At 43.4% G+C, this 13412-nt stretch overlaps 1 protein-coding gene across 1 annotated transcript in view; it reads right to left on the bottom strand.

The window, feature by feature from the left end:
* The window catches only part of PAPPA (pappalysin 1), a 118565-nt gene that overhangs the window by 88691 nt on the left and 16462 nt on the right, over positions 1 to 13412 (bottom strand). Inside the window, exons 2-3 of the mRNA XM_063316193.1 lie at positions 9382 to 10453; positions 133 to 278 (exon numbers count right to left, since the gene is read on the bottom strand). Coding sequence (XP_063172263.1) covers positions 133 to 278; positions 9382 to 10453 — 1218 coding nt within the window. The remainder of the gene's footprint in view (positions 1 to 132; positions 279 to 9381; positions 10454 to 13412) is intronic.

Raw genomic sequence — 13412 nt, 5'->3', positions numbered from 1 at the left:
ACCAGACTAAAACTAACCACATTTAGCATGCTGTGCAAATACAGCTAGATCTTTCCTTGATCTGTTTAGGCTTGGTGAGTGAAGGCACCCTGTGTGGTCACAGAGAGATGGCCCACTTTCCCAAGGTCTTACCCAAGTGCACCAAGGCTTCTTTGTCCCATGGAAAGGTGGCCATGCCAGCCAACTCTTCTTCAGAGGAATTAGCAAAGAAGATGTTGAGATGTGTAGAGCCATCCAGGTTGAGCCTATTCTTCAGTTCTTTGACATCTAAGTAGGCTCTGAAGCAAGAATAAGAAGGGCTTCATGTTAAATGTTGATTGTCCCCATTTCTGTACCTTACACAGTGCAAACTTCTCAGGTACTCAACTTCTGAGTGGCTATTAGAAGTCTTGTCTTGCCCCATCCAAGTAAATTATTTTATCAAGCAGCACAGCAGAGAAAGAGAAAACATCTATTTCATTTGGGAGTTGGGGGGGGGGGATGCTTGACCTTTCTTTGTTACTCTCCCTCCCTTTTATTCCATGTAAACTCTTTGTAAACTCCTCCAGGAGCCTCTTATGGCTTCACAGGTAAGGTCAGCATGCTATAGACCCATGCTTCCCAACATTGATAATTTCCAGACGTCAACTTCCAGAATTTCCCAGTCAGCATGACCATTGCTAACAATGTCCAGAGTTTAGTTTGCATATCAGGAAGTTGCCTAAGTTGGAGACACTGTTCTAAATGAACCAGTCACAGTATTTCCAGAGATCAAAGGTTCAAATCAGCCAGCTAGCTGAAAGAAAGACCATTCAAGTCCATCCCCCTGAATCTCAGTAAAGCTGTATCTAGCGTACCTAATAAATGAGGGCCATATGCAACCTAATGTAGTGGCATTTTTCTTATCCCAATGAACACCCATTCAGGCACTTCTTATGGAAAGTGAGCATATCAAGAAAGATGCTTTTGTGACATACGACTCTGCGTCATCTTACAGCATTCCTGGAGCTGCTGGTGAATCTGTACTGCTATAATTATGGAGGGAGTTTTCCTAACATCAGCTGCTTACTCGCAAGATAACAATGAGCTGCCATGAGGACGAAGCCTGATTCGTTCCTCTCATATTACTTTATTGCTAATATGGGGGTGGGGAAAACACCTGCATCTTAAAGCTCTTCCTGTAACCATGGTTCAGCACCTACATTTAAAAATAAATAAAAGAAACACAGCACGCCACAGTTACAATTTCCATTTCTCCCACTTCCTTGTTCAAAGAATATTCAACCCTCTCAAACATGAGCAAATCAAAGGCAATAACAACTGTGACAGGGTCCAAACATTGGGTGAGAGGGGAGAGAGAGAGAGAAGATGGGGTTGGCATTCTTGCATCTGACACCTACACTCTTAAAGACCATTTTTAGGAGGTGATGGAGAGGTGAAACATTTTATTTTTCTCAACGCAACACCTCTAGGAAGGGAAAGGGCTACTTGGCCACTTCCTCTAAGCACTCCCTACTAATTTTGGTGATCCCCAATATTTTCTCTTACGAACACATTGGGTGAGTGTCAAAGGAGGCCAGATGGTGGACAGGCCACTGTTTCAGTTGCTGATCTGCTTTTTGTGAAGGAGCAAGAAGTTGTTTCATTTTATTTTGTGGCTTTGAAAAGTTGTTGTTGTTTGTCTAGAAATTCTGCAGAGGAAAGAAAGTCTATTCTTCTATAGCCCTGACTGCATCTCCTCTCTCCCCAAAAATCTGTTCCCTTCCCAATCATGCTGCCCCCACAAATAGGGTAGTAAATATCACAATTATTTAGACACTTCGTTACAAAGCAGAACATCAAAATCCGAGGAAAGAACAGGAGAAGCGTGTATCTGGAAAGGAAAGCAAAGGCTGAAAATCAAGAGGAAAGTTGATGTTATGATTGGGATTCAGAGCACAAGGACATTGATCTGTTCTCTGGTGTGACGCCTCATTAGCAACGCAACCAAGCACCTCATGGGAAAATACCACAGGTATCAGATGCTGTGCACTCTGCCTCAAGGAAGGTGCATCCCCAGAGAAGCAGCTCACATGGACAGGGAGAGCCGGCAAAAGTCCAAAAGAAGAGAACTCCTGCAGGACACCAAGTAGCTCCATGGTCTTTGCCCCAATTGCCTCTTACTACACTTTTGTCCCAACAAGCCTGCCTTCTGCTGAGTCAGACCTTTGTTCATTGAAGCCAGTATTGGCAACTTGACAGAGTTTCCAGCAAGAATTGTCCAGTCTGACCTGGGACTGAACCCAGGTCCTTCTGCATGCAAAGCAGATGCTCAGCCACTAAGTTACACTCCCTCACCTAAAGCCTACCGTCATAACAAGTTGCCCTACAATCAAACCACTACTTTATTCAGCATCAGTTTCCAGGGTTTGAAGGAGTCATCTTCTTCCATCCAACTTGGAGATACTAGGGACTCAGCTGAGGTGCTTCTGTATATAAAGGGAAGATTATACCATTTCCCTATAACTCCTCCCTTTACAGTTCCATATTTTGCACCTTCTTGCGTTTCTGCTGGCCTCCATCACCATCCTGGCACGAGAGGCTGCAAAATCTTCCAGCATTTCTCCCTGTTGACCAGCATGAAAATTCTCATGACATCAGCACAGAATTTTGCAAATTTTGAAATGAAGGTGGAACGCAAAGAAACTAATTCAGTTGTTGTTGCTCAGTGCCTATCATTTCCTTAGTGGGTAGAAGAGAGATTTGCCTGGAAATTCAGACACGTTCCATCAGGATATACTTTCAGAACGGACGCCACCTAGCCATATTTCGATCAGACCCAATGTTGGAATCACTGGCGAGCAAAATGCCAGGTTGGAATTTTCATTGAGAATGGATTTTGTAGGTCCCTCTAGGTCTTATAGGTACGACACTCCATGTGCAAGGAGGGAGTGAGGTAGGGGAAGGAAAAAAGGAAGGGGGCAGCTTGCTCCCAGTCTACTATTCTCCGAAGTTAAAAAAACAGCTGATGTGGGCTTCTGCCTGTTGATGTGGCACCCTCCCAGGCCAATCTGCTCTTCTTTTCCACTCTGCTGGGTTCCTAGAATTCTTTGCTGGAATTCCATTCCCAGGAGGAAGTGAGAAACTACAGGACTGGGCAAGGCACCAAAGGTTTCCAATCCTCCCCCAAGGACTCTCCAAGAGGGAAAAACAAACAAACGAAGCAAGACAAAATGATTTTTCCACAATGCCATTCTTGCTAACATTTTTTTTTTCTTTCTAGTTCACCACCCTTCCTCACCCCCACCTGCTGGTGAAGTCACCAAACTTGAAATAGCTTTGGGCTTGGTGTCCCCAGCCCCTCCTTCAGCTGAATCATGAAAGCTACCTCCCCAGGAATAGGACCAAGAAGGAGGGGGCTTTTTCCTTCTATGCAGGGTTTACCTCAAGAAAAATAGCCATCTCCTGAAGATTGCAGCTCAGCTACCGATGATCCTATTCTTGAGTCTCCTCATGAGTGAGACTCTCTGTAGGTTTGTGGCCAAGAACAAAGAGTTCTCTGCAAATATTAGAGCAGGTTTCCTATGAGGAGGGGGTTGGCACACCAAATATTAGACTCCCACTTGTGGAGTCCTTGGTGCTCTCTGAGCCTTGTTGTTTTGTTGCAGACATTTCATTGCCAGACTAGGCAACGTCTTCAGTGCGAAGAGGGAGTGGGGTTCTTCTCACACGGAAGTTGTTGTCTGGCAATGAAACATCTGCAAGAAAACAACAAGGCTCAGAGAGCACCAAGGACTCCCCAGTCCAACCCTGAGCTACAAATATTCTCTTAGTTTGCACTCCCAGTTATATTGGGTCTCAGCAAATAGAAGCCCCTGGTTGACCTTGGGCTCAGAAGAGGGTTGGACCCATTTAGAATTTGGATGGAAATTATTGGAAAATGGCAAGGTTGTAGGATAATCTGGGCAGTTGAAAATACCCCAGAAGAAAGCAGTGGAATCTGCTCCCATATTGTTGCCAAGAAAACCCCATGGACATGTTCATTAAAATACCAGGAATTGAACTTGGCTCAGAGGAGGTTTCATCAAAGGATATGGGCTCCTGGCTGCTGGCAATTCTCCCACACCTTCATCCAGATGACAATAAAATGTCATTTTCCCACCAGCCCTCAAATGTATCCTTCTGGATGTAGCAGAACTACAATTCCTAGCAACCCCAATATCCAATTTGGAGATTCTATTTGAAGACCCTTTGATCAAATCATATCACGGCTTGCACAAGTCAAATGGAGACGTCAGATTGAATTGGAACCTCCAGTTCAATTTGGCTGAGCCAATGGACTTTTGACTGACTCTCTCACACACATTTCTCTGAATCTAATCAACTCTCCCAATCAAAGAAATTCATCAATTCAGTTTGGCGTATTGTCCACATGACTTTCCAAAGTGAAAAAAAAATTGGAATCAAATCAAGCATTCCAAATGGATCTTCCCTGATTCTCATACCCTACTGGTGATGAGCTTTCCAAGAAACATTTGGTTGGCATTGTGGGAAATAAGATGGCCAATGGAGCCTTAAGCCTACATCCTGAGATCCAGTCTTAGCTTTATTGCTACTCACATAAAGCTTTGGTTGAATCTAGCTGAGCTACAGTACTTTGTAAACAGCATTGTTGGACCAGGCCCTTTAAAAGAGGTCCTTGCAGGTAAGATGGTCTGAATCTGCAGGGGACTTCTTAATTGCTGGTTTCTGATTACAGCTCTGAATAGCTGACGATGCATCAATGTCCTCCCTCCTCCTTCCCTCACTGTGATCTGTAAGCTGTACTCCATCTTCTCAAGGTTATTTGCATTCCATGATGGAGGACATAATGTCAGCCATATGAGCCCAAGCCAAGTGAACCAAAGAAGCCAGACATCAAGAGCTGCCAAAATCACATTTCAAAGCCATGAGTACAGCTCTGGGGAATGATCAAAGATGTTCTCCACTGTCATTGGAACATTTCTTTAATGTCTCTTTTTGGAAGGGCAAGTAGGCTCCTTCCTTCCTTCCTTCCTTCCTTCCTTCCTTCCTTCCTTCCTTCCTTCCTTCCTCCCTCCCTCCCTCCCTCCCTCCCTTCCTTCCTTCCTTCCTCTATTCCCTTTCTTCCTTATTCATCAACAATAAGATACTCAAGAAATGGAGATGGGTAGTACAGAACAGACATGGACACCAGAAAGAGAGCATGAATCTTTTTAAGAGAGAAATGGGAATGGGTGCAGAGAAGGGCCAGAAAAATGATCCTGGGACTGGGTACGGAGTCTTAAAGAAGAGGCTGAGAGATTTGGCCACTTATAGAAAAGACTGAGGTGAGATTCAATAGCACTTTTAAAGGACTGAAGAAATGTCACACAGGAGAAGGTCATGACCTGTTTTCCAGCATCCTAGAGTGCAGGACAGTCTTAAGCCACAGGCAGGCATATTCCAGTTAAATGGTTAGGCAAAACATCCTAAGAAAATGAACATAAATTATCCACAGGGGTGGTAGTCTCCTCTTCCAGATTCTCAAGCAAAGTCTAGAGAGCCATCTGTCAGAGATACTTAATGTTTGATCCCTGCATTGAGCAGAGAGTCTTGACTCATGGCCTCAGTCGCCCCCTCTAGTTTTAGGATTCTATGGAAGGTGGGGAGAGGATAATTCTGAAAGTAATGCCCCCTATAAGCATGCCTACCAGCAGCCACAGTTCTGCAAGGCTTACAAAGCTTACAAGGCTTACACTATGTTGGCTAATAATCCTTCCTTGAGAGAAAAAGAAATTCAGTACGTCCCTTGGATCCTGTTGGTGGTATGCTAAAACTGCCTCTTCTAATACCTGGTTCTGTGAAAATGGGCTTCCCCAAGCCAATTTGCACAAAATCACACAGACAGAACAATGAAGCAGTGGGATCTTACAATGAGAGGGGGGAAAGTAGTAGACTGCTCCAGACTGGTTCTTCCTCTTTGGTTTACTGTATGCTGTGATCTACTCAGTCCACACTCAGTTGTGCAAGACCCGCAAATGAGGGCATTTAAAATGGTGACCACCAATAGCAAGGCTTGCTAGGGAACAATCATTATCCACCATGTCTTTTCTCTAGAATTTGCTTGCCATTTCTCCCTGTCTACCCTTGTTAGGTCTTAGGAAATGCAAACCCTTTCTCCTGGATGAGATTGTAGGGTGTGTGTGTGGGGGGGGGGGGACCCTGCCATGCAATGTTCAGCCAAATTATTATGGAATAGTTAGATGCAGCAAGAGAGGGAAGAAAGGAGAGGAAAAATCAGGAGTTTTCAATGAACAATCTATTGATAGCAGACCTTGGAACATAAAGGACTTGGCTGAATCAGCGCCAGGCTGATTCTCTGATCTTGTAGTCCGTTTCCAACTTCCGGATGGATCCAAGAACATCACAAGGAAAACATAAATGCAACTATTTTCCCCTATTGTTGTTGTTCCCTGCTTTCTGAAAACCCAGTTAACCAGCAGTTTACAATGTCTGTGTCACACAACATTCTTCACCAAGTTAAAGACCTTGTAGATGTATTTGCACAATATATGAAACTTGGGGATGTTCAACTTTGGGTAGGTGTTTTTTACCTCTCCTCTTTTTCTGGTGTGGGGGGGACCTTAAGACTTTTAGTGCAAGTCCACCTTTAGGATTAGTTATTGAGGAAACACAGAAAACAGATTAAATCAGTAACTGTGTTAAACATGCTGCACAAATATAACCATGAACTGTGCTCACACAACATATTTCATTCTACACCTGTGCAAAATGAACCCCATTGTTAGTCACATTAAGTCCCATATCCCAACAAATAATCTGCATTAACCTTGAGCCTGACTGAAATGAATACTGGATTTTGTCCAGGTATGTGTGTATGTGCATATGGCAGGGGAGGGAAGGAGCCTTGGCAAAGCAGCAAGGAAAATGGGCTGTTCTCCCCAAATTGTCTTCTGTAATTCTCCTGAAACCTTTCCTTTCTTTCATCCATGTCAGCTTTTCTCCTTGTTTCAAAGATTGGACGGGTAGACTTTGGGCATATGAGTTTGGGGGTGTCAATGAGTAATGGGCAAGGGCAACAAGGAGGCAACCCTTACAAACAGCTCAGCTGCCTTGAAATCATCCTCTACAGCTGTTTTAGACCATACCTGTTCAACCTGATGGAAAACAAAATTGTTTTTGATATTTTTTTTCCTCCAGGGGAGAAGAAAATGTTGGTGAAGTGTCTATGGAAGGAGCTGTGCTGGCTGAGGAATTCTGGGAGTTGAAGTCCACACATCTTGAAGTTGCCATGGTTGAGAAACACTGCTCTAGTCCCCTGAGAACGAGGCACAAAGGCAGAAGCCACTTTTCCAGGGAGAGACAAACCTGGGGGAAATTGGCGGATCTTGGCATAGCTTTAGGCTGAAACTGATTTCATGGAGGATTTCAATCATGAATAGCTTATTGTCACCCATTTCCTTATTCTATTTGAAGGAACAGAAGGAGCTGACTCACAGATCAGGGCGGAACAAGCTGCTAACATGCAGTGGCGGGAAAGGGGTAGAAAATCTTTATCAGTATCCAGGAATCAGGCACCACCCTTTCCTCTGTACACTTCAAGTTACTACATCTTTTGGTCGAATTTCAACATAGAAATTTTCCTGGCATGGACCTCACAGGTTCCCCTTTTTCCATCACACTGTTCTATATTTCGACAAATGTCTTCTATTAATAGTCTTCCTTGGGTGGCTATTAAAAACACAGAAGGTTGATCCAGAGCAACAAAAAGTCACTCTCTCTTTCAGCAAGCAGCTATAAGCACTCAAAGGCAAGCTGTTGTGATATCACAGCTTGGAGCGTTTTCCTGTCTTGGAAGTTGGACAAAATTACACCAGACAGGACAGGGGAACCCAGCCTTGTCCAAACAAGCTATCTCTGGGGTCACATGGGGGAAGCTTCAGCCTACGGGGCTTATGGGTCACAACTGGATTCCACACCAGCAAAGCCTGAATTTAATCCCTCCCGTTGAAAAACACTGGAATCTCAGGTCTGCTTCAATTACAGAATATGTAAAATAGGCTCCGCTTTTCTTTTCTTTTTTCCCCATGTGAATGGATTAGTCTGGGAGGAGGCAAAATGCTCCAAACACATTTATCTCTCAGGTTTCTGACCCTCACCTTACTCTAAGGGGCTTTGTCCCAGCAAAAGCTGATTTTTAATATAAGACCTTGGTTGAAGGGAACAGCAACAGGATAACGGGGAGGTAACCTAAGAAGGCAATTTCCTTCTTTCTCCTCCAGAAAGGATGCTCAGAAACAGATATAATTCATAAAATGATGTTCAGGTTTCTCTGCCTGAGCATAAAGTATCTATTGGGAGAGGTATATATGAGGTATGTATGAGTCTGCTTGGTTTTGGGGCAGATATGAGTTCATTTTCTGTATCTCTAACTAAGCATTTTGGAACTTCTTAAAAACCAAGCAGACTCATACAGCAAGGAAATTTGTCACCTGCTCCTCTTCCCCAGAAATCCAGCAGTCTACCAGAGAAGGACTGGAGTGTTTCATCTCGCCTTCTATCAAACCTCAAAAGGCTCATAAAACTCTTTACAAGCTACTAATTTTTGTGGCTTCTTGTTTACAGGCTGTGCCAAAGGTCTCTTGAACCACAACCAAGACACATAAGAGTCCAACAGATAGTTACTGCTAAGACAGATATGTATGTTTTAAACATGACATGCCACTCATCAAAATCAAGTTTATGGTTCAGTAATGCTTTAAAAACAAGCAGCCTCTCTGAATGCATGTCTCTGCACACATCTTGTTCTTGACACAGTTCTCCAATGGTCATTCCAGAACAGTACAAATTCATCTGCTCTTTCATGTTCCTCAGGCTTTAACATTCTGCTTTACTTTATTGCTGGCATAAAACACTCACAAAAAGAACTAAAACATGCTTCCCTTCATCTGGGCTACACTTCTGTTCCACTCTCCACAGAGATAATATTCCAGAATCCAACTAAGACAGAAAGAGGTAGGAGGAGCAGGTGGAAATAAATGAATGGATGGATGGATCTTGGTTAAAGGCCAAGCTATTTTCAGAATATCTATGTGGTTGCCAAGAGGTGAAAACAACTTGGTGGCACAAAACATTTTCAGAATGTTCCAAAACTTAGCCAACCAATAGCATCATCACGTCTTTCTGGACTGACAAGTATCAGGGTCACATTAACGGGGCTGAGCACCTCACTCCATTGGTAGCCCACTCCAAAGAACAGCTTCAGACAAAACAGCTTCATTAACATTAATTGGGAAGGGATGTGGTGGAAGATAGAAATCCAAAACAGAGGTGAATAGAAAGCGCAGCACAGATAGATCTGATATCAAATATAAGCAGCCTATTTGCTCCGAATGCACTTACCTGTGAGGAGAATCAGGATCAAAGCAAGTCTTGGTGACATCTGTTATATCTGGGTTACAACAGTCCCCACCGTCAAAGTTGTATCGCTCGTAGTTGCAATCCATGTCGCAAACACCATTCTGTTTTTTCTTGTTGAATGAAGGTTGACGCACATGGCGGCAATCTCCTCCATCATAACCTGTCAACGTATGATTGCACTCAGGGTCACAGCTCTCATCCCCAATCTTGCTGATCTCGCAGTTGGCCAGGATGAGGCGGTGGCGAAGGGAGGAATTATTTATCTCCAACACCTCAATTTCCCACGAAATGTTGTACGGACTGAAGGCGTCATTCAGTTGCTGATGCTGGAACTCTATTTGTTGGCGGCTAATCGTTGGGTTCCGATGATGGTCGTCATAAATGTTCACCACTCGGTAGCGAACCACCTTTTTGTGGCGGAAGCTTGGGAGATGGTTGTAACTGGCAATGACCTCCATATTGTCGCAGACGGTTTGCCCACAAAGAGGAGGCTCAAGGCTTGTATCCAATAGGTAGCCAGAGTGGGATGTGAACTCAGTCAGAGGAAGACGCGGGCTATCTTTCATGGGGGACCAGATGCTCTTCACATTCAGTAAAGTCTCCTGAAAAACGAGCTGAGGTAGAGGAACATCTACTTCATGAGCCACAAGAGTCATGTCCATCAGTATCTCCTTCTGAGAACGGACTGTTCTCCAAAGACTAAAATGTTCTATGTATCCTCGGTAGTTCTGGTTGTGGGCATTGCCTCCAAGCATAAGGACTTTACACTTCAAGGTCAAAGGGCTGAAGATACTCCCTACCTGTTCTCTGCTGGCTGCCACCTGGGCACCATTCACATAGATCTTCATCAGGCGTCCATCGTAAGTGATGGCAAGGTGAACCCACTGATTTGGGAGGTAGCTATGATGATCTGTGATGGTAGTAACCTTCCGGGCACGATCCGTCTTCAGTGAGAAAAAATAGCGAGGATCTCGATTACCCTGGTCACTGACGTTGTTAATTCCAAGAACCCATCCTCGGTCAAGGGTGGTATAAGAACATTTGTCATATAATCCTAAGTGTCCCCAACACAAAAAGGAAAGAAAGGAAAAGAGAGTGAATATGGGTGAGCATAATACCATAATATCATGATTAATTTGGAACAGAGGTGTTCAGTTCTGAGTTCAGCCCATCTCTCAGCACTCACTTGAGCCCATCTAGCACTCCAACATCATCCAGTAGAAAATTGTCTGATTTCAGAATCATGAGAAATCTCATTCATGTTCCTTGAACTATATTTATTTATTTATTTATTTATTATTTATTAATTATCCCACCTTTATTATTTTCATAAATAACTCAAGGTGGCGAACATACCTAATACCCCTTCCTCCTCCTGTTTTCCCCACAACAACAAGCCTGTGAGGTGGGTTGGGCTGAGAGAGAGCGACTGGCCCAAGGTCACCCAGCCGGCTTTCATGCCTAAGGCAGAACTAGAACTCTCAGTCTCCTGGTTTCTAGCCCGTTGCCTTAACCACTAGACCAAACTGGCTCTCTCTCTATATGCTTAATGTTAAATAAGTCAAACAACTTTTCATTATAAAATGATTCATTAGCTAATTCTCAGCACCTTCATAAAATTGCAGTTGCCATAATTCTTCTGCTCAAGTCCATGTGGGAGAAGGAAGGAATATAAGGTACTTATTTCTGCACAAAAGGTATACACAACTGTTTCATCTCATGTTATCAAACACTATATCAATGAACTCAAGTCAGAGAGCATATTTTTAATGTTTTCCATAAATAATTCTTGCGAACTGATTTGAGAATCTCTCACAAGGATGCATGTTCTCACAAGTAGTTACATTGTCAGTCCTCATCCAGCCTGGTTTCAAAATTTTATGAAACGTACCAACCTATTGCTCTCTGATGCCAACGGTCATCATTCCTATCCAACTACAAAAATCGAATACACACATCCTTTATTGCAGGTTTTCTCAACCAAGGTTCAGTGGCACCTTAGGGTTCCATGAGAGGTCACTAAGGGTTCCCTGGGAGATCACAATTTATTTAAAAAAGCATTTCATATTCGGGCAACTTCACATTAAAGAGGCTAGTTTCATTCTTTATTTTTAGTCTGAGTGCACTGTTAATGCATATATACAGGACTACCCATGATACAAATATAATAATTTTGTAACTTCTGGCCTATATTATATGTGCAGGGGTTCCCCGAGGCCTGAAAAATATTTCAAGCATTTCTCCATGGTCAAAAAGTTGAGAAAGGCTGTTTTATTGTACGGAAAGTGGAACAAGTTGGAAGGAGGTAGTAGAATACCAAGTGTGTGGGCTCCACCTCATATAAACTTCCACAATAGGGAACAAAGCAGTCCACAAGTGTCTGTCTGTGTGTGTGTGTGTGTGTGTGTGTGTGTGTGTGATTGCAATGGGTTTGTAATATCTGCCATTTGTGTAAGAAAGTACTCAACCGAGTCATCAGGAAGAACATCCATTTCATCACCGTGGTATCTGAACTGGCATGGACTTCTCTGCATTCTGCCTGTCTACTGCCTATATCGACTTCCTTTGGACAAACTGAGATCCAGGAGTGGCTCTTCAGGGTGGCCTAACTGGGGATTGGTCAGGATCTCAAGACACATCGGAGGCATCTTAGCTCACACGTTCTGCCTGTTCTGGTTCAGGGGAGATCTGCCTTAGAGCCTGTATTGCTGAAGCAAGAAAATGGACAGTGGACGGGTCACATTTATAATGCCCCTTTGCATTTTTCTAAAAGTCTGTGCAAATGGAAAAGCAGGAAGAGAGTAGGGCTAGCACTGGAAGTGCCAGCTTTCTAATAATAGGGAGCTGGGGTTTTGTTTGCTGAAGAAACACTTAACTGTGGTATTCCATACTTACAGTTGCCTTTGCCACAACACACTAACCTCATACACCGTTGAAACTAAGCCAAAATACATCTTATTACAACAATGTTCCTAGGCTGTTTACACCAGACTCCATTCCTCGTCCCTTTCCTTGTCTCTTTCTAAACTGGGCTGCAGTTTTGCAAACTGCCACATGACCACTAACTGCCATAATGATTATAAAATATCCATCCCTGTTGTCACCTTAAGGGGTGGCAATCAAAGCCAATTTTCCCACCTGAACAGCCATTCAATCCATGTTCAGGGTCAAATTACAGATTTATATGAAGCACACGCTTAAAGAAAAATAATACTTAAAACTGGCCCAATTTTTGTTTATGTTCCTCCCCCCACCCCCAAAAGGCAGCTGTGGAAGGTCTGCAGGGCATAGTTAAGAAGTTACAGCACAAGGACAGTAACATCTCAAGATGAAAGGGGGCAAGTTCTAGTTCTGGAGAAATGTACCCATTCTCACTCAGCTTCCAACTATTATTAATTTTACAATCTTGGAGAGAACATCAAGGCTAGAAAAGGCATTAGATTAGGGTACAAGACATTGTACCCATGTTGTAGACTGCTCCCCAGATAGGGTTTTTCTCCAAATGAACTGACTTCCAAAATCAGAGAACCTGGCGTGCAAATGATCCCCAAGACAAAGTAAACCAAAGCAATAACCACTAATTAAATAAAGAAAATGAACAGCTCAGATGTGGCATCCAACTTTGAATGACTTTTGTGCATGATCTGGTTTGCTGCCCTGCAAGATGTCTGCATTTCAGAAGGTAGGAGAAAAGGTCATGGAAATGCGAGTGGTGGTTATGAAGAGTGGGGGGTAGGAACATGTTTACATCAAACATGCCATGCACAGAGGTGTGGGTAGAGGTGGGCAACCTGTCATGTTCTTAGGAAAAACAAGGAGAGTTAATTCCCTCCTGAGTAACTTCTGGAAGTTGTCATGGCTTTCATTGCTGGGATAATCCAACCAAAGGTGACAGGTCTTAGTTATGAAAGGGGAATTTTGGTCAACAATCAAAGCTGTAGTCAAGAGGCCCATAGATGGGGAGTAAAAGGTTGGAGTTAAGTTCCTTCTCCTTTGCATGCTTTAATCACTTA

This window comes from Candoia aspera, chromosome 16 (assembly GCF_035149785.1).
Source record: "Candoia aspera isolate rCanAsp1 chromosome 16, rCanAsp1.hap2, whole genome shotgun sequence".
Classification (NCBI taxonomy): Eukaryota; Metazoa; Chordata; class Lepidosauria; order Squamata; family Boidae; genus Candoia; species Candoia aspera.
Note: the sequence above shows the minus strand (reverse complement) of the source record. Positions and strands in the feature narration are given on the sequence as shown.